Source organism: Sparus aurata, chromosome 1 (assembly GCF_900880675.1).
Source record: "Sparus aurata chromosome 1, fSpaAur1.1, whole genome shotgun sequence".
Taxonomy (NCBI): domain Eukaryota; kingdom Metazoa; phylum Chordata; class Actinopteri; order Spariformes; family Sparidae; genus Sparus; species Sparus aurata.
The window spans coordinates 3,246,102-3,271,567 of record NC_044187.1 but is presented as its reverse complement, the minus strand read 5'-3'; the positions used below and the strand labels follow the sequence as shown (position 1 = coordinate 3,271,567).

Here is a 25,466-nt window from a genome sequence, read left to right as displayed (position 1 = left end):
AAAATAATATATAATCCAAAACTTAATGTAGTGACAGCTACTGTTTAATGTTTATATTTATGTCCATCTGTGTGTAATTGTCTGTTTTATAGTCTTATTGTTTTATTTATCTATAAAGCTTAAATTCAGCCTGTTTAAAGGAATAATCTGTGAAATTTAAAGGAAACCACAGGATGAATTTTGATGTTTCTTCTGCTGCAGTACCAGCTGTGGCCTCGTGGCGGTGCTACAGGGAAAGATCAGATCAATCCTCCTCTAGACTAAAACACTGGAAGAAGTTGGTATAAAATTGAATTATTGTACAGTTTCTTTTTTTAACTTCTTAATATTTCCACGCGTAAATATAAATGCAGACATTTAAAAGCACTGACTGTGATTATTCTTCATGTAACATCTGAGTGATGCTGGTTTATTGTTCTTGGCATATTTTCATCTTGTTTAAAATAATTATATTTAATGTGTGTGCTCCAAGTCACAGACAGCAGCTTAGAAAGTTTCCCAAGAAATATATTTTTCTTATGTTACGATACAAAGCTTGTATTAAAATCATAAAATACAGTTATTCAGTGTTCAAAGAGGAAACAGCATCACAGAGGAAGATCACTTTGTGTTTCCCAAAGAAAAAGAAAAGCCTCTACAATAAAAACCAGAGAGACGGAAACACTGGACTGAAACCAAACTGACATCAGGTCTTAGTGTTAATGGCTCTTTAAGGCAGAGTGACACAGTGATCAGCTGTCAGGAAACATTACAGCTGGAAATTCTGCACTGATTTACAAAAAAACATAACTGAGGAGGTTCAGAAATAAATACAAAGTTTAAGGCAAATCAACTGTCGAGCAGCTGCGTCCAGGAAGAACCAGCGCCGACTCATCTCTGATGTTCAGGAATCAAACCCACTGAATGTATCCAAGATCAAAATTAAGTTAAATTAAGTTATAAAAAATTAAGTTATGAAAATCCCAACACTGGAAGCACATTGTTCTGTTGGTGAAGCTTCTAGTCCAGCGGGCTTTGGAAGATGAGTCTGATGCAGCTGGACTCTGTGCTCAGCGGCTGGATGCAGAACGGGCAGGCGGAGTGGAAGGTGTGCGTGCCGTGCGGCAGCGGGATCTGACTCCAGAACGCCGTCGTCTTCTCCGAGCAGACGTGACCGCAGGGGACGAAGGCGTGGGTGGGGGGCTCCGCGTCCACGTAGAAGCCGGCCTCGCAGCCCAGCCACAGCGGCACGTAGGGGCCCCGCGCCCGGCACATGGGGCACTCTCTCTCCTGACACTCCGCGTCCACCTCGGGGTTACGACGCCCCCCCCAGCCGTGATAACCGTGCACGTGGCCGCAGCGCAGGTAGGCCCAGGGCTGCTTCTCGTCCGGGACGTCTTTGCGGCGAAGGCTGGGGAAGGCCAGCGTGTTGAAGCCGACCGGACACTGCGGCCGCCCGGCGTTCAGCTCCTGCCGCAGGGCCTCCAGGTGTTTGACGGTGGGGGTGTGCGACAGACCTTCAGCCGTCCGCCACAGCAGGGTGGCGCCGCACAGGTCAATGAGCGAGCCGTCCATCAGCTCGTTACACTCAGAGTCCACCTGGAGGAGAGACGAGCAGGTTACAGGTCAAACACAACGACACAGACACCTCAAGTTAAAAGGAACAAAACAGAATCTGCTGCTACGAGTCTGTCCTTCAAAACAAAACAGTCGGTTTTATTTTTATACTTTTAAATATTTTAGTTTCTAACTTTTGAATGATGTCAAAAAGAAGGGCAGAGACACAGGAATGCACTAACAAAGCCCATGAAGAAGACTGCGGGCAAATAAATATGAATGAAAATAACAAATGCTCTAAAATATAAAAAAGAAGAAAGAAAACACCTCTGACATGCTTGTTATTCATGAGGAAACACAGAAATGTGTTGGCGATCAACTCTGAAATCACTGACTGAATTGGTTGACTCTTGATAAAACTACAGCTCCCATGAGGGGGGGAGGAGTCACCCACCATCTTTCCCCTCTGTTGAGAGGATCTGGTTTCCCGCAGCGTGAAGACGCTGCCGCAGACGGAGATTTCCCTCCACAGTCCAGGTTTAGAGTCCTGGTTGAAGCCCTGGCGCGGGTGCATCACCAGAACTCCGTTGGTGGTCAGTCCGTCCATCTGACCGTCCTGCATCCTCCACTTGGCGGCCTTCTCCTGCCACCAGGTCAAACATTCATGTTCAGCACTGAGAATCACTTCATGTCTCATCACACAGAATGATGAATGTGTACGTCGGGGCAGCCTACCCCCAGGAAGATGTTCTTGGAGGAGTCGAAGCCTGCGGCGTAGATCCGGGCGGAGTACGGAGGGTTTCTTTGGCAGATGATGCGGCAGGCGAAGCGGGAGATGGTGCTCTGGACCGTCTGACCATCGACCTGACTCTGACCGCCGGGCACCGTGTCCGTCACCACGAAGTCGATGGGATTCTCTGTGGATCGACCGATCTGTGAAGATACACGAGCAAGATTCAGGTTACAGATCGAAGAGGGATTACAGAGTGCTGATGCAAAAAAACAAAAACTGAACATTTTATAAGATTAATTTGTTTGTTGATCCTCATTTCTGTCTCTAATTCCTCAATTTTAGTTTCTTATTTCACTTTCTGTCTTCCACAGTTTGCTGCACCGACAAAACATTTTGATTGAGGAAATTCTACCAAGCGCCAAACTCCACTGTGCAACATGACTCGTGCAAAGACCAAAAGATGGAAAAGAAGAATTATTTCAACTGACTAAAAGTGCTGGAGGAGGTTAACTGAGTGTCAGTGAAAAAGACACGATGAGCACAGAACTCTGAATTACAGGTTGTTATCTGATCCTTTTGTGGTCGTACATACATACACAGGAAGTTAAAACCAACCATGCAAAGCTGAATTAACTCAGTATTAATGCAGTAAGTGGATGCTGCAGACCTGGAACATGTCCGTGCTGCTGTCGTGTGTGTACTCCACCACCACCGTCTGGGCCCGAGACAGAGTGTATGAAATACTGTGCTGCTCCTTGTTGCTTATCGCCTTTAAACACAGAAGAGATGAACCGTGACAACATGTTCCAGGACCAACACAGCTGTGAGTTATCTTATGAGTGATGCAGTACGACTGAGACACAAAGAGTGACAGTGGCATCAAGTTCTGGAGGAGAGAGTCAGTGCAGATCCAGACCTTCAGGAGGAACAAACACCCGGACCAGATTCTGCTCTGATCCGGAGCCGTTTACCGACAGGAGAGTTTAGAGATTAAGGTTTCATCCTGTCCTCAGCCCGACCCGTCACCTGGCGTGTCGAGCTCTCACCTTGGCAGCCTGAGGTGTGCAGGACGAGTGGACCGTGCTGGGTTTCACACCGTTGGCCTTGTTTCTGCGGCACAGAGCGAAGCGACTTTTCCTCCTCCCCTTGTCACCGTTGGGCAGCGAGCCGTTACACCTGAACACACGAGAACCGACACTTACTGCGAGCTGAACCATCAGTGACGGCTGGTTCAAGACACAAACATGTACATGCTCATATTTAGATGATGTGAGGTCAGCAGCCGATGTTTTCGCCCTGTCATCACCCTCTCCTGGTTTAGACTTGGGTGATGAGGCATGTGACAGTCTGCGGTCCCAGACAGCTTTATTTCAGTTCTAGATTACAATAACACAGAAGCAAACAAAAGGTCTGAACCCACAGCGGCCGGCCAGCCTGAACCACAGGCGCTCTCTTGTGTCCACAGTGAAAGGCCTTCAGTCAGGAAGTCAGCTGCATTCTTCTCTCTGGTGGAGTTTCTCCACATTAACTGGAGCCGGGCTCCGTTATTCTGCTCCCAAACAATAAACACTGGACCTACCAGAGGTGGGACAGAGTCACATGTAGGTCTCAAGCTTCAACTATGAAAACAGCGACAAGTCTTAATCCTCGTGTTCTGGTTCCTGACCCGAGACGACGTACAGAACAACACCTTCCTCCAGGACGATCAGCTCAGATATAGATTATGAGTTGAAGTGTTTTCTGTCGTTAGGTTGAGCTGATGTTTAAATACTCTTTCTTAGCTTTGTGTTTTTATTAAGGGTGTCTGTTAGAAACTGTTTACAAGCTTAATGATCAAAAATCACAGAGTCCACTGCTGCAGCACCTCGATTCACCCTCCTGAAACAGCCCGGTCTGCTTCATTGGTCAGATCTCAGAAGCCAGAGCAGGAACCAATGAATAACCACATCTGTCTGTGTTCTGCTCGTATTAGAGCGGCGACTGTGTAGCTGTAACATCACAGCAGTCCTGACATCTTGTTTTGAAGCGTTTTGATACTTCAGGAATATTCATATCACACTGTTCTACAATATGGGACCTTTAACTGTCAGTATTTGTATGCAAATAGATAATAATACTATACATGTGTCTAAGTCTGATGATGGATCATCATGACCTTCTACTGGTCACTGTCAGATGTGACAGGAGGGTTTAAATCGGCTCCTTCGTCTTACTGTGACTGTTGCTGTTGACGAAAGCCTAACGGTCAAGATGTCGTCCTGCGTCTCCACAGAGATTCTTCTGAACTTATTTCAATTGTTTCCGATGACAAGCAGGAATCTGCAGCACCGCCCCTTTCATGCAGCCACTCTACATGCTCTAGACAATAACATTCATCGTATCTCGTATCCTGGCTCTGACGTCTCGATGTGAAACAAAGAGCATACAGATACGTTCAGTAAATCGTGTGGATCATTCACCGGTGACGGTCAGGATACTGTTGTCATAGAGACGAGACGCACATGCACCACGAGGACACGAGCCCTCATGAAAAAGAGTCAGAGTTCAACTTTTTTCCTACTTTTTGCATCCTAAACAAATCCAAACCTTTAGTGGGTCAAATCCCTCACACTGATGTCTCAGATGTGACATCATCAGCAGTGACAGCGACGTGTAATGTAAAATTCAATGTGAAGTGAATTTCTGCCATATAATCTCCAAAAAAATGTTTCCATATCAGACAACGTACATGAGATATGGATGAATCTGTGATGTCTGTATCAGTCTACAATGTATCAGTGGGTTCTGATGTGGACCGAGACCAGAAGGTTAAGATCCGCTCACATTAGCAAACATGTTTACAAAAAACAAGGAGGGAAAGCAAAACAAACAACACTTTGTGTTCACTGCAGCATATTTCCCAAACGTTCCGTTCTTTCTCTCTCTGAGCGGACAGGAAGCTCGAGTCCATCATCGGTTCCAGTCCAGATCAAGAAGCAGGATGTTCTGGTGCTGTGGCTGACAGATTATCCACCCGAGCCATCAGGACGCCTCTCGTACCAAACTATGTTCATTTTCATAAACATAATTCAACTCGCAGATCATTATTGTCGTCCTGCGCTGCGGCGAATCTGAAAATCTAATTCTAAAGAGCTAAATGCTGTCGGAGCTTTAATAAAGCGTCAGCTGAGCTGGAGGTTATCTTCAGAACCAGACTGCTGCCAGCCGCGGGTCAAGTAAACACCAGAGTTCAGTTAAAAGTGGAGCCATTCTTTCCCTGGATAATGCAAACTTCCTGAGGTGGAGATAAAGTGACGTGCTCCTCCTCTCAGACCACCTCCAGCTCCACTGAGGCTCCGCTGCACCACTCACACCACCACCTCTGTTCTCACTGACTGTAGGATCTTTAAAATTAAACCTTATGACTGCTCTAATTGTCAGTTACCGGGTCGGCCAGACTGTTTAATTTCATATGTGGACAATATAATGCAAAAGCAAACAAAAGGTCTGAAACCGCAGCGGCCACGACTCTGCTGACGTCTGTCGACCTCCCTGAACCGCAGCGAGCGGCCTTCAGTCAGGAAGTCAGCTGCATTCTTCTCTCCACACATTCAACTGCAATCACTCTCAGCTTTACTGCTCCTGACGGACTGAGTTTCAAACTGCAAATTAAACTGTTACACGGCACCGAGCTCTGATGTATCAAATCGTTTTTAATAAGACAGTGTACAAATTCTTGTCTGCAGCAGAGGAGGTAACGTACGAAGATCTTTACAGAGGTTTCAGACCCGGAGCAGCACAACGGTGAAACAAAAGGTTGTCAGAGATGGTGTGAAATATGAAACACAATCCAAGACTTTAACTTTTCCTGGAGCAGGGTTTAAAATCTCTGTGCTTTTTTGATGCCGTGTCCAAAGTACCTCAAAAACTGTTCAAATGTCTGGCCACACTTTCATGTTTGATCATTTAATTTCTGATTTTATTAAAACTTCTGCCATTTTTGACAAATCTATCTTTATTAAAAACTTCTCTATCTAACAGGCTAACATCAGCGTTACCTTCTCCTTGTTTTGAGTTTAGGACGGTGTCTACGTTATTTTGACATTGATGACATTCTTGTGTTCGGATGATTCTGTAACAGTTTAATTTCTGTCTGAAGATGAGATACAATTCCTTCCTGAATGCAGTTAGAAAATAATATTTCTGTGACACCAAATGTCCTGAATGTCATCCCCCTCTGAGATGAGAAGGTTTCAGACGTTAACGTTTCTGTAACGAGGCTCCAGATCTAAAAACAGATTCTTGTGAAAATGAAACGATCAGCAGTCTTGTAAAGTGCACAGTCGAGGAGTTACAAGACTAAAACAAGCAAAACTTTTAAAACTCCTCCTGGATAAGTTGACCACAGCTGTGAAGCCCCTCAGTGAGTGTCTTACCCCAAAACAATGAGCTCTCCATATTTGACTGGTCCTTTGGTGGAAGCAGGGGAGGTGGAGATGTTTTCCTGGCCGAGTGAAAACATCTGTGCAGCCTTGTGGGTGAGGACGGGTGAGGAGGGGTGAGGACGTTCCCGCTGTCACCCTCAGAGAGCCTCCATCAGTGCAGGTACTCACTTCACCTGCAGACACATTTAAGATGTTTGCATAAGACATGCACTCAGGATCATGTTTAATTCAAAATGTAAAAAACCTTCTTCAGACATTCACACACACACAAAAGCTCCCAACACAACAGCATTCAGCGGCACAATACACCCACCCTGTCTTTGTGCTGGGAGCCGGGAGCGACGCGGCCACACAATGTATGTATTCAGTGCAGCACAGTGAGCCGGGCTGTGAGGTGTAAAACAAACCCAGTTACATCTGTGAGCGGGTGACTCACTCCGCAGCACACTGGAACTCATGTTATAATTCTTTGTGCCAGCAGAATAAAAACAAGCTGAGCACTGATTCAGACGCCGACTGTGACGTCATCACCGACCTGCCGCTTACACAACTCATGTTTAATTCTCCGCTGATTTGAAAATGTTTCTTTGGTGTGTTTCATTTCAAACATCCCCCGCAGTCGGACGCCGTGTTGGAGGCGGAGCTTCTGCAGTGGCCAGTTATGAAGCCTCAACATGCACACCAGAAACCTCCAGCCACCGAGACGGCTAATCTCCGGTTTAGCGCCCGGCTAACCTGAACAGGGTTCAAACTATTTAATCCTGCAGCTCTTCTAGAATGTTCCGAACTTTACTGGACCGAATGGCTTCAGTTATGACAGTGAAAGGAGTCAGAACAAGGGTTTCTGGGCCGCAGTGCATCACGTGACGATGTAATCACACACTGCTCCTCCTGAGGGCCTGGATGCTCCTCACCGGCCCGGACCTCAGCAGCCATGAGAGCTGCAGAATACTGTTTATCAGCACTTCTGGAACAGGGTTATGATGTCATTTCCAGCGCCTGCTCTCATACTGTTTCACTTTGTTTACATGTGGCGGACCCTGCCACCCTCTAGCTTCACACAGTGTTCTGGAAGAACAGCTTGTTTCTTCACTTCTGGAAAAACGACATATTTCTGAGTTTGTACTATCACCTCATTCATAGTTTGAATTTCTTCCCTTAAACTACGTAGTGCTCCTTTAAACGCACGTCTTATCAGATCACTTGTTGAAAGAAATACCGCCCACGTCCTCACAGCTGGTGACGGATCCAAATCTAATAATCTGTGGTTCAGCAGTCTGATGGCTGTCTCCTCCTCTCACTGCAGCCCTGTTGGAAATGTTATCTAGGAATCTGTAATGTTCAGTGGGTGGAGGATATTTACAGACAGACGTATAAAGAAAGGCGAGCCTCGCTCCTCCACCCTCACCGGAGCTCATTTCAGACGCCATGAATGCATCCAGTGAGCTGCAGGGGCACAGAGACTCTTTCAGCGCCTGTAACTGGACGCCACATGAGGAGGACGACTCTCTAAAGTGACTTCACTCCTCCACAACAAGCGCTCTGTTGTGCATCTCTTTCCTCTCGTGACGGAGACGTGGCGTCCACCTCGAGCGTGACACGGAGGTGAATCACACGTCGCTCTGTTCTGTTCGCGCCGCCGCTCAAAGCTGATTTTATCCCTCACTTGTGACTCAGATCTCAGCCTGAACAACACAAAGCTGCAGGGAGTCCTGGATCTTCACCAGCAGCTCGGACTTCTGGTCCTGATGCTTTATTGTTTAATAACGTTCAACTTCAGTCCCAACAATCACTGCAACAGATGTTTTCTACATAAACGTCACTGAGGGGATTTCACTGCTGACACTACTAGTGCGTTTTACTGCCAGTACTTAATCTAACACTTGTTTTGATTATTCATACATTTATAATAGTTGCACAACAACAATACGTCCTTGTTGCCTTCACATCCTGTATTAATACAGTTTGGATCCATGTACCTTGTCCCTGCTGTCCATGTCTCTAACTCTAACTCTGTCTTATTATTATCATTATCATTATCATTACTACAATGTTTAAATACATTTTATTTACTAAAGACTATTTACTCTTTCTGTAGTGGAGTCTGGAAGCAAACGTTTTTTCATAAGAGTATTTGTACGACCAGCGTGTACTGTTACTAAAGTAAAGGATCTGACTTGTTGCACCAGCGAACACTCACGCTGGTTCTAGACTCTCCAAATGTTTTTGGACCCAACGGATCATCAACTCAGTGACAGTGAGTCATTTCTCTGGTGCTGTGACGAGAGACGTGTCTGACTAGACGTTTCTACTCGCTCCAGTCGGCACCAGAAACACTGGTTGGTTAAACTTGGATGATACGATCTTAAAATAATATCACGATTTCTTTTGGGCCATATCAGGATACAAGATATAAACCTTAATGTTCTGAAATCTCCTCAAAACCAGTTCATAAACCATTAAAACCAGGAGAGAACAACTCTTAACACCGCCGGTGAACTGACGATGTTGAAGCTGGAGAGAAAACATCGTGCTGAACTTTGAGTGTTTTCTCACTTTCAGACGAGTCGACTGACATCAAAACAAACGAATGGTTGGAAATGTTTCTCATGAGGCTCAAAGAAAATCCAAGCAGCAACTTTTACAGCGACTTCATTTCCCTGAGCCAGTGTGACATTATAAACCTAGCTTCACAGTGTTAGCGCTCTTTCTGGCGGTTACAATCACAACCCAGATCGTCGACTTGGTAAGAAAGTAAAGTAGGCCGGGTGTTGAACACACGACTGGTTATCAGAGCGCTGTGAGTCAGATTCAGACTGGAGATGTGATCTCTCTGATCTGGAGTCAGTAACATGGTGACAGAATACAGATCAGAACAACCACAATTGTTCAATCTGCAGATCTCTAATAAAACGTCATGAAAAATATCAACTTCACACACAGGAAATCAGGTCATGTTGGTGAAGGAGGCGATGGGGTTTACAGGATCAGTTTACAGCGATCAATAATGTGTCACCATAAACATGCTGATGATTTATCAGTGTTTTAATGGCACATGCAGCTCAGGGACTTTGTAAACTCCAACCCGCCAAACACCCCACAGACCAACCAGGGCGGCACCGACCCACTCTGTTTCCACATCAGCCCTGAAGAGGAAATACCCTGCAGAGCACACACACACACACACACACACACACACACACACACACACACACACACACACACACCCAGATCACCATAGCAACAGACGAAGATAAAGGCCGTGGCTGTGAAGTGTCAGTGAGGCTGCTGCCTGTCAAACACATCTAACTGTCCCACCAACAGGCGGAGGAGGGTGGATGTGTTGGGTGGAGGGAGGTCACACACACACACACACACACACACCCACACACACACACACACACACACACACTGCGCACTAATAACTGAGTGTACAGCAGCTCCAGGCGACGGGCTCGTCCCGTCTCTGCACCATGTGAACAGTTTACACAGATCATCTCAGAGGAATTTAAGCCGATTAACAAAGAAGAGTTCATCAATCGTTCTGGTAAATCACAGAGAAAGTAAAAGCTGCGCCGGAGGATTCGTCCACAGATCAATATCATGATAAAATCAGTTTTAAAAATGTTTAACCAATTTGTTGTATGAGATCACATGACATTAGACAGGAGCCAAACAAAAGCTGGAGGACCAGCTGTCGTCTCTAAATAACTTAAACACAGACAACTTCTCCCCTCCCAGGGTTTCTGAGTGGCGTTATTGTATTTGTAAACAGAACCGGGTCAACAACACAGAACAGAACACACGTTCATTCAATTATTTAGTGTGTAGTAGGAACAGATGTCCAGTTAAAGGAGCAGTCTGTAACTCTCTTTGTCCTCATGACTGAATAAACAAACTGACCTTCAAGAAAAAATGAAGTTTATACTGCTATACTTTGTTTACATGTGGCGGACCCTGCCACCTTCTAGCTTCAAACCAGTGTTTCCTCTGAGAACAGCTTGTTTATTCTCTTAAACACGAGTTTGAATTTATTCTACTAAACTACATAGTGCCACTTTTTAAAGGTGGACTAGTTAATTCTGCCCTGATTGCTCAGATCGTGAACAAATAATCATAATTATTGATCCTGCAGACTTAAAGGAGCACTATGTAGATTAAAATGTCTTCGACAAAACTACAGACTGCTCCTTTAAAACTATCAAATGATTCAGACGTGTACAAAATAATCAACAGAAATCAGCTGGTAGGTTAATCTTGTACAAAGACCGTCTACACCCTCAGTTTGATTATGTTTTGTACACTTTCCTTCCCGTCTTATGTCTTTAATTTGGATTATTTCCTTGTTACAGAGTTCGTTCAACCAAAGTGATAAATCCTGTTGATGCTCACCATCACTCGCTTTATGATATTTTGAACCTTACTGTAAACCTGTGTATAGCTTTATGATCCGTATATTACTTTTCGGCATTGTGTTCCATCACTCCCAATTTAAATGTTATATTTCACGTTGAAACTCTTTGTCCTGAAGCTGCTGCGCAACCATCCCACGTGTTTTCCAGGTGACCTTGAACATCCTGATTACTCTTCTCTGTTACTGACGGACTCGACTTCACCCTAAACTTCAGACTGTTAGGGTGTAAAGTGGGCGTGTCCTGTAGTGATGACATGAGATCCTTTTGCTTAAAAACAGAAGTTCTAGGTAAAGCGAGCGGTCCTGTCCGTCCTCTATAGATGCCCCTGCACGCCGGCCTTTTTCATTCATTCAAACAGAACCGGTCCACGTTGAGTCTCACTACACCTGTCGGCTCTGAGACTGTGAGGAAGGCGCACTGATGAAGTTGATTACAAAGTTGATCGCTGCTTTTTTTGGACCGGACTCGATCCGTCTGTCCGACCCGCATCACACCTGCTCCGACTCTCAGGTGAGCTCCGTCTGCCTAAATATGCTGATTTTCATATGGAGTTCTGAATGGCTTTATCACTTCATCACACGTGTTGACTTTGTCTGTGAAAGGCGCCAATAACGGATGAAGGCGCGTTACTTAAACGTTTATCATTTCACTACAACCAAAAATATTACATTTAGTATCCTGATATGTTTTATTATTATGGTATTATTATGTATTTATCACTAACGGATACTATTAAGAGTATTTTAATAGAGTATCCAAAAGTCATACTAGAGTAAAAGTGAAGATATCATGTTGATATATTACTTCGGTTCCAGTGAAAGTCACCCGTTTGAATAGTACTCGAGTAAAAGTCTTAAAGTATCTGACAAAAAGTGTATTGTACATATATTTATATGATGTTTACACTGTACGTTGAGTCTGGATCAGATACTTTCTCCTCGCGGCGTTATTGTTGTTGTAAACAGAACCGGGTCAACAACACAGAACAGAACAAAAGTTTATTCAATTATTTAGCCTGTAGTAGGAACAGATGTCCAGTTAAAGGAGCAGTCTGTAACTCTCTTTGTCCTCATGACTGAATAAACTGAATAAACAAACTGACCTTAAAGGACAACACAGTTTATACTGTTATACTTTGTTTACATGTGGCGGACCCTGCCACCTCTTGACCTTCAAAACAGTGTTTCCTCTGAGAACAGCTTGTTTATACTCTTCTGGGAAAAATAAGTATTTCTGAGTTTGTATTATTATCTCATTAACATTGTAAATATACAAAAATCAGAGTTTGAATTTATTCTTCTAAACTACATAGTGCCACTTTTTAAAGTTGTACTAGTTAATTCTGCCCTGATTGCTCAGATCGAGAACAAATTAACATAATCATAATTATTGATCCTGCAGATTTAAAGGAGCACTATGTAGATTAAAATGTCTTCAACAAAACTTCAGACTGCTCCTTTAAAACTATCAAATGATTCAGACGTGTACAAAATAATCAACAGAAATCAGCTGGTAGGTTAATCTTGTACAAACACCGTCTACACACCCTCAGTTTGTGGTTTCTTTGTACACTTTCCTTCCCGTCTCCTGTGTTTAATGTGGATTGTTTCCTTGTTACAGAGTTTGTTCAGCCGAGGTGATAAATCCTGTTGATGCTCACCATCACTCGCTTTATGACTTTATGATCTTTTCCGTAAACCTGTTTATTTCCTTATGACACTTTCTGTTAACCTGTTTGTAGTTTTATGATCCGTATATTACTTGTTGGTGTTGTTCATACTTCACTCCTGATCTAAATGTTATATTTCATATTAGAACTCTTTCCTTCTTTGTTCTGCGCGACGATTCACACACGGGATGATAAAAGTTACAACCAGTCCAAACTTATGTCTATAGTAGGATGTTTATTCAGTGAAAAAGGCGTAATGTTATAGTTTGAAAGAGTGTATTTACTTCTGTTGATGTTAGCAGTGGTGGGGCTCTTCTCACAGATGAGTTGCTTCTTGCTTATGCTCTATAAAAACTGTAAGAAGCCACGTATGAATACTGCAACTGCTCTCAGCCGTATCCGTGACAGACAGCTTGAACTGTGACCGTCTCTTCTGTACAGATCTGAACCTTCTCCGGGTTATAGGTCAGCGTTTGCGTGTGGAGACGGCTGACGTGTGCTGTGAGCTTTTAATACGAGCGGACAGTTGGACATAAAGGGCCAACTTTCAAGTTTTTTAAACTGGGGAACAAAAGCAGCGTCTGCAGGGGGACAGATGCTCTGGTGGGATGGTGCATGCTAATCAGTTTGTGTGGCCGGAACAAAAGAGGCCAGCTGGGCTACACGGAGCCGGACAGACCGGCCCGGCGACCACAAGCACTGCTGGAGCCCCTGATCAGGATTACAGACAACACTAACACGCATGTTCTACTATGGTGTGATTAAAAGTGTACGTATGTGGAGCGAATTATCCTGGAAAAACAAAAAAACTCACTTTAAACTCTGAATGTGGTGTAGTGTAGTACAGGATAAGTGTTATATAGTGTAAGTATAGTATAGTGTTATAGGATAATATATCACATATTACAGTACAATCAAAGTACTTGAAGACATTCAAAATGACTTAATAGTGGGTAAGTTGTTAAATTAAAGATCATATTTCAATTTTAAACCCACTTGAAGGGAACACAGCTTCATTGTATGTGAGGGAGTACAGTATAATCACTCAGGGAGACAAAGAGACGCATTAAACAATAACACAATGGCATTTTAATAACATAATATGTCTTTATAGTGACTTTAAAGTGATGTTTTATGGTGTTAACATTATATATTAACAAATAATACAACACCAAACTTGGCTTGCATTAAATACTATAACTTTCACATGAATATAAGCGTTATGGGATATTATTTCTGATTAACACGAAGCTTATTCGCCAGGTCTATCTTGTTGTTTAGGTGTTAACTAGCTAAGAGTTTGTACGTTAACGTCTGTGTTGTTAGCTAACGTAGCTGTATGAATTCAGACAGTTAACAACTTTAAAGTAGCTAATTCGTTTGCTAACTAGCTCGTTTTTCTAGCTAGCATGAAGGCAGACTGTGGTGAACAGGTTTTAAAGTTGTTAAAGTTAATAAGAATAAAAAGAAATTCAGACTTTGAACAGCAAACTTACCAAAGTTCTAAACCGTTGTCATGTCCCGGATATCTCCGTCCCTGTTACCGACAGTGTTTTACTGTTTCTGAGCGGAAGAAAGTGTGATTAAATGTCCGGTACCGGTGGATTAACACGTCTGTCCTCGGCAGAGAGGGCTCCTCAAAGTGGACTCAAGCCCAGTGAGGTTCTGTTCCGACTCTGAGGGGCTGATATGAACTGAGCCGAGTGCTGAAAGAGTCTATAGTGTAAACTATGACTACTTCCGGTATGCATTTCAAAATAAAACGAGCCACGCCGAAGTCACGCCCCTTCCGGTTTTTTCCGCGGGCCCTGGAGTGAGGTAGCGATGACGTCATTTGTGGGCTAACCCAGAAGTTAGCATCTCTCTGGTACATTTTGTGGGATTATTGCAGTGTATTTTGGATTATTCAGGAAAATAATCTCAAATTTAGGATCCCTGCCGGTTCTGTTCAACGGCGAAGAGAACCGAATCACTTTGGGTTCAAACAAAGTGATTGATGATGTCACAGCGGCCTGCAGGAAGCTGTGATAACTTAAGTTAGCATCAGTGTGCTTCCTCTGTGGGATTATTGAACTGTATTCTGGATTATTACAGAAAATAATCTCAGGTTTCTGATCAGTCCAGGTTCTGTTGATCCAGATAATCTCCACAGATGAACTCCACTCTGTGATGTGTGAAGCTAAATTAACTGTGTAGCAGTAAGAAGCTAATGCTAGGCTACAAACAGACGACATCACGGTCACATGACTGAAACGTCACCACCACTAAGAGTCTTACTGCACAATTACTATCCAGGTTTATAAACTGATCAATGTACAAGTTGTAGTTCGCAACGGACCATCGATTGTCATTCATTCTCCTCTCGATTAATCAATGAGTCTTTGAGAGTTTAGAATGTGATAGATAGATAGATAGATAGATAGATAGATAGATAGATAGATAGATAGATAGATGAACACGATGCTTCATCAGGTCACTGAGGTGGAACCAGGACGAGAGCCTCCATCCGTAGTCTGAAGATCCGATCAGGCCCGTCTGAGTCCACAGGATGCAGCTCCTGCAGATCTGCCTGCAGGAGGCAGACAACATAAAGAAAGATGGCGGTGTGTTGGAGGATGTCTGAACACTGAAGCCTGCTGAGAAACAACATTCCTGTGATGGAGGCAGCTGCTGCTCGCTGAACCGGATCAGCACCGTGAGACAGTGACCCACTTTCTCTGTGTCGACACTCAGAGACACACGTTTGAAACCAAACGACCGAAATGTGTCTTAAAATCACAACCGCAGAGTTTTAATTGATATTACAGCAGAGAGTCGATCGATCGCTGAGTCGAAGAGTCAGAGAATTTCATCAGCGTCTACTCTGATAATTGATAAATGATCAGAAGGTTTCTGCTTCTCATGAGTGAAAATGTGGGTTTTGTCCCAACAGTGAAGAACTGATGATGTCACAGCGGCCTGCAGGAAGCTGTGATGTCATCAAACAAAGTGTGTTTGTCTCAGTCAAACTACAGAGAGTGTAGAGACGGTGAAGCTAACTGAAGTTAGCGTCTCTCTGGTTCCTCTGTGGGATCATTGAACTGGGTTCTGACCCGTCCAGGTTCTGTTGATCCAGATAATCTCCACAGATGAACTCCACTCTGTGATGTGTGAAGCTAAATTAACTGTGTAGCAGTAAGAAGCTAATGCTAGGCTACAAACAGACGACATCACGGTCACATGACTGAAACGTCTCCACCACTAAGTCTTACTGCACAATTACTATCCAGGTTTTCTATAAACTGATCAATGTACAAGTTGTAAAGTCAGAGTTAGAACAGTGTGTAACTAAAGTGGCTGTAAAGACGGACGAGTGAGTAGATGAGTCTCCGTGTTCGCTGTGAGGACGTTTAATGTCCCCGACAACCTCTGTAGTCTCATTCAGACACTCGTTAGCAACCGTCCTTTTTAATTCAAACGAGGCATAGATACAGACAAAGTCTGCAGAATCAGCTGTTGGTCCTGTTTGCAGTGACATAAAACAACCGGTAACAAAAACAAGCATTTCCTCAGTATTTTCTTAATAGTTACTGACAAGACACAAAGCAAGATGCAGCATAAATGTGTGTTTTATTATGAAAGTTCGAAGCTCCAGCTGTTTCTCTCTCTCTCACACACACACGGTCCTAAACTTCAGACTGTTCTGGTGTGAACAGTGGGCGTGTCCTGTAGTGATGACGAGGAAATCCGTTTGCCTAAAAACAGAAGTTCCGGATTTACAGTAGCCCGCGCGCCCGCCTTTTCCATTCATTCAAACAGAACCGGTCCAACTGTCCGACCCGCGCGAGTCCGCTCCGACCCAGGTGAGCTCTGTCCGCCTTGTTTTCATCCTTTTTAACTAAATTTAAAGTTTTCCATATGGAGTTCTGAATGGTTCGACACGTTGAGTCTCACTCCACGTGCTGCTCTGAGACTGAGGAAGGCGCGTTGATGAAACGGTTCAGGTGGATTAAAAAGTTGTTTACCGCTCTTTTCTGATCAGACTCGATCCATCTGTCCGACCCGCATCACACCTGCTCTCTTGTGAGCGCCGTATGCCTAAATATGCTGATTTTCATATGGAGTTCTGAATGGGTTTATCACATCATTACACGTGATGACTTTGTCTGTGAAGGCGCCAATAACGGATAAAGGCGCGTTAATAAACATTTATTATTTCACTATAACCAAACATATTACATTTAGTCTCTTAATATTTATTGTTATTATGTTATTATTATGTATTTATCACTAACGGATACTTTATTATATTTTAATGAGTATCCAAAAGTCATACTGGAGTAAAAGTGAAGATATCTTGTTTTAATAATACTCTAGTAAAAGTCTTAAAGTATCTGATATACATGTATTTAAGTATCAAAAGTACAAGTAAAAGTATATTATACATGTTTATATGATGTTTACACTGAAGACGTTGAGTCTGGATCAGATATTCAGCATGAGTTTGAGTTTGCGAATCTTTTTCTTTTTTCAATTCTACAGCTGAAAACACTAAATGATTTTTGGAAACTACAAAGTAACTAGAAACTAATGTCATCAAATAAATATGGCAGAGTAAAACTACTGTTGGCCTCTGAAGTGTAGTGACAAACTACATATTTGAGGATGTGTGTCTTGGATTATCTGAAACAGTGTTTATTTTTTAACTGATTGTCAAAATGTGCTACTTTGGCTCTGGTGTAACATGTAATCTAAAAACTAGTAACTAATGTTATCAACAACATGTAGTTGAGTAAAAAGTTCAATATTTGCCTCCAGAATGTTGAGAAGTGGAAGTCTGAAGCAGAAAAATAAAAGTAAAGCTCCTCAAAGTTGTATCTAAGGTCAGTACTGGAGTAAAAGTACTCGGTTACATTCCATGGCTGCTTGCTGTGCAGGATAACAGGATGTTTATGTTGATGGTAACGTTCAGTGTCAGACAGAAGAGAGACGTCCCTCTGTGTCTGCAACAAGTATAAAGCAGCAGAAAATGGAAATATTAAAGTAAAGTACGAGTATTTCAGAGTTGTACTGACAGAAGAGGAAGGTCGTAAATGTACTTAATTATTCTGAACCACTGAACATGAGTCAAAACTTATAGTTATAATAAAACATCTGAACAGAATGTCCTCAGAGTTCTGAGGGCCGACACCAGAACCTGTCAGCACGCCCCAAAAAATTAAAAATGATTTACTTATTTCAACAAAAAAGTGTCCAGGACACGCCTCCGGCAGCGTGGCTCATGGGGCTCATGTGGGGAGAAAACTCTACATGATGACGATGCAACCGGATGAGTCACAATGTGCCGTTTTCACTGTGATGACAGTAACACAATGTGAGGATTAAATGTCAGCAGTCGTTTCAGGGGAAACTCAAAGGTGTGTCGCTGTTGACACGGTACAGAAGACACATTTATATTTCTATAGGAGGGATTAAGTGTCAGTTATATAAAGATACTAAATGATCAGCGGCAAAGTTAGAAAGAAGCGTTCATTCTTTGTGAAAAGTACATTTGTGTTGAACGCCACATGTTGTTAAAAGTGGTAAAGCAGCAGAAGAAGAAGAAGAAGAAGAAGAAGTGTTCACATCCTTTACTTATGTAAAGTCTTAAAACAAACACAAGTCCTCCTCTCCTCCTCCTGATGATATACAGTCAGGTGAAGTGTCGTAGTTCACAGAACAGTTCTGGAGCGTCACAGTGAAACAGAGTTGTACCTGAAGCAGCTGAGACTTGGTTTAAAACAGAAGCAGCCTCACGGCTCGGTGCAGCTCGTAGCTCTGATCATTGTTTTGAAGTTGTTTCTCTTTCTGGTGCAGGAAGGCGACAGAAGCTACAGGATGTGGAACGAGAAGAAACAGAGTCCACCTGCCGACCGGTGAGCTTCATGTTTTGTGTTTAACTTTTTATAAGATGATCAAATAAAAAATCTGATCAGCTGATTAAAAAGTGTTCTTGTTTCCTCAGCGGTCAGGCGGTCGCCATCATCATCTTTGTGCTCGGTCTGGGAACGCTGCTGCCCTGGAACTTCTTCATGACGGCCTCACAGGTCTCACTCCTCCTCCTCCTCCTCCTCCTCCTCCTCCTCCTTCTCCTTCTTCTTCTTCTTTATCAAATTGTTCTTCTGATTCTCTACAGTTTGGATTGTGTCCAAAGTTACTCATTGTGTTTTCTTCTTCTTCTTTGTTAAAGTATTTCAACGGTCGGCTCACAGCTTCAACGAACTCCTCCAACAAGACGTCAGGAGGTCCGACTAAAGACTACAACTACGACAGCTGGATGGCCTTGCTTTCCCAGCTGCCCCTGCTGCTCTTCACCCTGCTCAACTCCTTCCTGTATCAGTGGTGAGTTCATGTCCCAACATGTGAGGATGATGATGATGATGAGGATGATGATGATGATGATGAGGAGGAGGATGCTGATGATGGTTTTGGTCTCTGCAGGGTGAGGGAGCGTCTCCGCGTGGCCTTCAGCCTGATCGCCATCTTCCTCCTCTTCTCCATCACGGCGGTTCTGGTTCAGGTCCACATGGAGCCGGACACCTTCTTCTCCGTCACCATGGCGACCATCTGGTTCATCAACAGTGAGTTCAGACGCGCCCGTCACACGTCGACTCTGACGTGGAGTCTTCGTCACGACCTTTGTTGGAGTTGAAACCAGCGACAGAAGATAAAACGCAGCCAGACAAATTAAATAAAGTCCTGATTTAATGAATCACCTCTGATGTCGGTGCCGTTAACTCCACAGCTGCTGCTGCTGCTGTGACCGAGCTGCAGCTCGTCAGCAGTTTGCTTTTGATTGTGTTTGCTGGAGTTAATACATTTAATAAATATACTACCTGCAGAAGATGAGGAGAATAATACTGAACATGTACAATGTCCTCATTTCTAATAATCTGCTGCTTCAATCTGCTGAACACAAATCAATAATATAAGAATCAGCAGCAGGAGCTGAGTGAACGGCTGCTACTGCTCATATATTACTGCACTATACTAATAATGATGATGTAACCATAATTATAATGTTTAAAGTGTGTGTGTGTGTGTGTGTGTGTGTGTGTGTGTGTGTGTGTGTGTGTGTGCAGTGTTCAGTGCGGTGCTGCAGGGCAGTCTGTTTGGCGTGGTCGGCCTGTTTCCTCCTCGTTACAGCACTCTGTTCATGAGCGGTCAGGGCCTGGCCGGGATCTTTGCTGCTCTCGCAATGCTCTTCTCTATCTTAAGTAAGTAACACAACAACAACAACACAACAATAACAACACAACAACACCACGACAATAACACCACAACAACAACAACAACAACAACAAAACCACAACAACAACAATAACAACAACAACAACAGAACATTTTCCTCATAATGAGTTTCAAATCTCAAAACAACAACCTCTCTGTCTGATTATTTTAGCTCCAGAACTTCAGCATACAGTTTATAACTGATAGCGATGATAAAACCACCTGTTGTTTTTATTGTAATAAGGATTATTACTTCTGTTTTTAATTCTTGTGACAACATATAAGTTGTTTGTTGTTGTCACGATACAGGAATTCACCTATATGGATATTTGTTCACACACGAGGACAGAGACTGACAGTCAGATTTTAGATGTTTAAACGGCACGTGACTCGTGTTTCCTCGTCTCGCAGCCGAGAACAACTTTATATCTGACAGCATCGTTCACGCTGCGTCTCTTCTGCTCTGCAGGTAACGCAGAGAGCAACACGACGGAGGCGCTGGGATACTTCATCACGCCGTGTGTGGCCACGCTGGGGACGCTGCTGTGTTACCTGCTGCTGCCACACCTGGTGAGCAGACACACAACACACACACACGCACACACACACACCACAATGAATCATTCACCTTTACTTTGACTGTTAAATCAGGCTCAGCTGCTGTTGCATCACAAAAAAAGTTCATGTTTTTTGGTTAAATTGTATTTTTATGTTGAATGTTTTTCACGTCTCTGTTACTGATGCTACAAATACAAGATCATTAACAAACTGCAGCTACAAAAGTGACTGATTGTGTAACTTGAGGCTAAAGAGACGAAACAGTCTGTGATCTTCTGACCTCGTCGACTCTCTGCAGGATTTTGCTCGTTTTTACCTGAACAGAAGTCAAACTGATGAGGTGGAGAAGTCTCAGCAGCTCCTCAGCATCACAGGTCGGTAAATTCAGAGTGTCGTTTAGCAACATGCTAACAGTTTCAGGCTAATGAGCTGCAGCATGTGTGTGTGTGTGTGTGTGTGTGTGTGTGTGTGTGGGATTTAGTGGCATCTAGTGGTGAAACTGCAGCTTGCAGCTCTGACACACGAGCGACTCGATCACTCAGCATTAAATCTTTGAGCTGAAGTTGTTTGTCTCCTTGTAAAAAGTGTCAGTTTGTGGCAGCATGTCTGTACCAGCCTGTCTGCTTCTGTGTCTAAAGTGCTAAAGTCTTACCTGCCAACATTGATCAGCTGTTTGAACACACTGTTTACACTGATTTCACCATTTACACTCCATTTATGAAAGAAGAAACATGTTATTGATCTAAACATGTCACATGTTACAAAGACACTAAACAGGAACAATATAGGCTACTTCTTTGTCCCCGTGGAGAAAGTCCCCAGACTCCCTTAACAAATGTGTCAGTTTAGTGAGTTGTTGAGTTGGAGACACTTTATAAACTCTGTGAAACTCTGTCTCTGACTCATTCTGCATTATTTGGACCTTCTGGTAAATTCGGCAAATGTCCTACATGAACTTCTTTCTGTCTTTGTGCACCTTTTATTCAGTGACTCAACATTAGCAGATCAGCTCCAGCTCAGTTTAGGTCACTGACACATTTTTCTTTCTTTCGCTTTACAGATAAAAAAGTCTCAAACAACAATGATAAAGAGCTCGAGGCCAACGGGACGGTGATCAGAGACCCGGAGGAGAGTCAGGAGCGTCTGTCCGTCCTGGCCGTCTTCAAAAAGGTTCAACCACTTTTCATCTGCAGGATATTTCCCCTGTTTTAAAAATATTTCGGGGATAGTGCCAACATTCCAGTTTGTGCAGCGCTGCTCTCGAGCTGGTTTCATGTTGAAAACACGAGTGTGTGACGATGGCGATGCTTCCTGTGTGTCCTGCAGATCTGGCTGATGGCGGCGTGTGTGACGTGTGTGTTCGCCGTCACCCTGTCGGTGTTTCCTGTGATCACGGTCCGAGTGCAGACCGTCTACAAGGACAACACTTCCTGGGGTGAGTCATCGTCATCACATTATTGAGTTTCTGCCGTTTAAATAGTCGAGACGACCGATGTGCAGGTTTTTTGGGGAAAATAACGACGTTGGTATAAATACCGATATCAAAACATCGCCAGATTTACACCCACTCAAAAACACGTGTGGCAGAACATATGTAACTGTGACTTATTAATAGTTTAATGATTAACTTTATTATTCGGACGGAGGGACAAGACAGTATTGTTTCTGTACTGTGATCCATTTTCTAGGTTTGTTTGTGACCTGCGAACAGGATAATTTTCCAAAATTCCTAAAAAATAAACAAATAGGTAAATATAAAATTCAACATGTGTTTTTTTGTTAGTTTGTTTTTTTTCACGAAGGACATTTTTTCATGTGTGAAACCAAGAAAAAAAAATTTTCAACAGGGGAAAAGAATTATTATTATTTTTTAATCACTAAATTATGTTTCACCTTGTGTGTGGAACTGGGTGTGTTATTTATTCATCTATTTCCCTGGGAGAATTATTTTTTATTTTTATATTATGTATTTTTATTTATTTAATACATTTTTCGTGTGTGGAACCGAGAAAAATAAACTTTTTCTTTTTCAGGAGAAAACTACTTTTTTTTTCTTTTTCCTTTTTTCAGAACAAAATATTTTGCATGTGTGAAACCAAGTTACATTTTGGGTTTTCTTCTTCTTCTTTTTTAATAACTGAGTCGGTTCCACACAGAAAAAAGAAGATTTTAAGATTGCAAAAATCTTCTTTGTTTAAAAAATCACTGAAAAAAATATTATTACTCGGCTTCACATGTTTTATTTTGTTATATTTATTTATCTTTTTTTTTGTCCAGTGTTTTGGCTGATGGGAAAGAAACTGAGGAACTTATAAAGATTATCCTGGGAAATAAAAAAATCCCTCCAGTTAGCAAGTCATGAACACAGGAGAATTTATATAAGACAAAGAAAATGTTTCACCAGAAGCCAAAATGTTCTCACGTGTCCCTCAGGGCTTCCGTACGATTGACCTACCTCACCAGCCTCCTGATAAATCAGTGCTGCTCTGTTGAATAACATTCACATCAGAGTCGTAGCTGTGACGCATGTTTGTGACCAGCCTAACCAACATGGCCGCCTCACATCCGTCTCTTACAGATAAAATCTTCTCCTGCGTCTGCTGCTTCATCGTTTTCAACGCCATGGACCTGGCCGGCCGCAGCGCCCCGTCTCTCGGCCAATGGGTGAGTCTCTCCAACTGCTCAGAGAATTTACACCCTCCTTACGTATTAAAGGTGCAATGCGCGAGATTGTAGCCAGCCGTCCTGCTAACTGTGGCTGCTGTCAGCTCAGTTAGCCGAGCAGCTAGCGGTCTGTACTGGGAGCCCACTGATCAGGACACTGTTAATGTTAATACAACCAGCACGTGAGCTGTGGGCCGCTGCTAGCTTGTTAGCATGACATCACAACAGGAAACTGTCCTTTCTCCGCAGGCTGATGAGACTGTTTATGTTTTTATATCCCACAATGCACCTTTAATGATTCCTGAAACCTGCTTTAAAGGCAGACTTGTGACGCATCAGAGTTATTTTAGATTCTGATCCATTTTAACAAAAAAGTCTCAAAAAACATCCTCCATCTTCTGTCTGTATCTTTTTTTTTATCATCTTAAGAAGTGAGATAAGTGAAGTTTTATTATTCTGATGATTAATCGATGCTGTTGATGTTTGTGCAGCCTGCGAAGGAGAGCCGGCTGTTCCCTGTCGCCGTGTTGTCCCGTCTGCTCTTCATCCCTCTGCTCATGCTGTGTAACGTGAAGGGCTCCAGACTCCCTCACATCTTCAGACACGACTGTGCCTTCGTCACCATCATGGCCCTGTTCTCCTTCTCCAACGGGTACCTGGCGAGCCTCTGCATGGCCTACGCTCCACAGTGAGTGTTCGGCAGGAATGCCATCGAAACCGTCGGTTGCATTCAGCTTATTAAGTGATTTGTAGACTGGATTTCGAGTCCGTCTCTGAGTGTTTCACTGGTTTCTGTCAGTTACTGTCGCGTCTTTTGAGGCTCGCGTTGTAACTTCCTGTTTCTGTCCTCAGGCTGGTGAGACATAAAGACTGCGAGACGGCCGGCTCTCTCATGACCTTCTTCCTCGTGCTGGGTCTGGCAGTGGGAGCGTCGTTCTCCTTCCTGCTGGGAACGCTGGTGTAGACGAGCGGGTCGAGTGAATCGAGCGAGACGTTGAGAAATCAAAGCATCACGTGATCCAGTCCTGAAAAGAAGAATGATTTTGAGTTTTAGCACTTGTATCAGGACATTTTGTAAGAATATTCAGAGACGTGAGGACTGATTGTCTCTCAGCCCCTCAGAGATTCTCTGGACTGGATTTTTAAATTTGTCCTGAAACATCCAAGAAACCCAAAAGATCTTTTACAGGAGAGCTTCAGACTTTGTATTTTATATTGTTGTCATTAATTCAGCATTTAACAACAAATATTGTAAAAGATCTTTTGGATTTCTGTTTCAGGACAAATTTAAAAATCCAGTCCAGAGAAAAATCAGACTTTGTTGAGGCTGAGAACACAAACAAAGAATAATTCAAACAGTAAAATATAAAGACTTATTTGGAGTTCAGTAACCTGGACATGAATTATTGAAGTGAAAGTCTTTATGATAAAATAATCAGGGATCAAAGTATTTGTACAATCAGGAACCCACTGAATAACATCACATCTTCCTTTTCTTCTCTTTTATTTGTTTATATTTATTTTTTCTTATAACTCGTACTTTGATGACATGTATAAGATTGAATTACGTGTAAATCAACCTTTTATCATTGTAATTGAATCCCTGCTTTTATTCTGAAGGCAACTAGTCCTCTGCTTCCAAACATTTTGTTTAAAGTTTTGTTATATATTCTCCTGGTAACAGCTTTTATTTTATGTTTGTGATTAGTTTTATACTCTGGTTTTGTTTTCTGTGTGTACTGTACAACGCAGCGCTCCTATTGGCTGCAAAGAACTCTGTCGAGCACTGATTGGTTTACAGGTCAACAGATGAGCTTTACATTTTATTTTGTTACTGAATTTCAAAGTTCGTCACTGAACGTGTTTTAATTTATCTTTTGATATGATGAATGTCAGGTTGTTTAGTTTTTCTCTCCACACTGAGGCTGTTTGTTCTTATTCGTTTTATAAAACAAAAAAAATACATTTTTTAAAGACTATTATTTGTTTTATTTTTGCTTATTTATGCGTGTTTGCACCGTGCTGATGCTCTTTCATTCCTCTAAACAGAAATGTCTTTTTATGCTTGTTTTCATAATAAAACGCACTGAAATATCAAACTTCTGTGTTTTATTTAACCTACAATACCCACAATGCAACTCATCCACTGAGTGACATCACTGGAGACGACTGATCAGACGACCTGCAGCTTCCTCCGACCTGTAGACACGTTAATGAGG

At 42.8% G+C, this 25,466-nt stretch overlaps 2 protein-coding genes across 2 annotated transcripts; one reads left to right on the top strand and one right to left on the bottom strand.

Moving 5' to 3' along the window:
• Positions 1 to 489: 489 nt before the first annotated feature.
• Positions 490 to 14,514, bottom strand: LOC115593052 (E3 ubiquitin-protein ligase pellino homolog 1-like). The gene is made up of 7 exons (XM_030436384.1): positions 14,274 to 14,514; positions 6,685 to 6,866; positions 3,316 to 3,445; positions 2,937 to 3,038; positions 2,272 to 2,469; positions 1,991 to 2,179; positions 490 to 1,578 (listed from the first exon to the last, which is right to left on the bottom strand). Exons 2-7 carry the CDS (start codon positions 6,768 to 6,770, stop codon positions 1,000 to 1,002), a joined length of 1,284 nt encoding a protein of 427 aa, XP_030292244.1. The 5' UTR covers positions 6,771 to 6,866; positions 14,274 to 14,514; the 3' UTR covers positions 490 to 999.
• LOC115593022 (equilibrative nucleoside transporter 2-like) lies at positions 11,514 to 25,346 on the top strand. Its single transcript, XM_030436339.1, has 13 exons — positions 11,514 to 11,618; positions 18,613 to 18,671; positions 18,761 to 18,842; positions 18,986 to 19,137; positions 19,237 to 19,376; positions 19,878 to 20,012; positions 20,495 to 20,595; positions 20,882 to 20,957; positions 21,644 to 21,753; positions 21,910 to 22,018; positions 23,162 to 23,247; positions 23,739 to 23,935; positions 24,100 to 25,346. Exons 1-13 carry the CDS (start codon positions 11,529 to 11,531, stop codon positions 24,209 to 24,211), a joined length of 1,449 nt encoding a protein of 482 aa, XP_030292199.1. The 5' UTR covers positions 11,514 to 11,528; the 3' UTR covers positions 24,212 to 25,346.
• Positions 25,347 to 25,466: the final 120 nt, after the last annotated feature.

Bases quoted from the DNA above. Each gene is read 5' to 3' on its own strand.
- LOC115593052 (XM_030436384.1), bottom strand. From the start codon at position 6,770: ATGTTTTCACTCGGCCAGGAAAACATCTCCACCTCCCCTGCTTCCACC. The intron at 2,470-2,936 runs GTCTGCAGCATC...GTATCTTCACAG, and splicing joins GCAGCACGGACATGTTCCAG to ATCGGTCGATCCACAGAGAA. The intron at 1,579-1,990 runs GTGGGTGACTCC...TCTCTCCTCCAG, and splicing joins CTCAACAGAGGGGAAAGATG to GTGGACTCTGAGTGTAACGA.
- LOC115593022 (XM_030436339.1), top strand. From the start codon at position 11,529: ATGAAGTTGATTACAAAGTTGATCGCTGCTTTTTTTGGACCGGACTCG. The intron at 18,672-18,760 runs GTGAGCTTCATG...TTGTTTCCTCAG, and splicing joins CAGAGTCCACCTGCCGACCG to CGGTCAGGCGGTCGCCATCA. The intron at 18,843-18,985 runs GTCTCACTCCTC...TCTTTGTTAAAG, and splicing joins TCTTCATGACGGCCTCACAG to TATTTCAACGGTCGGCTCAC.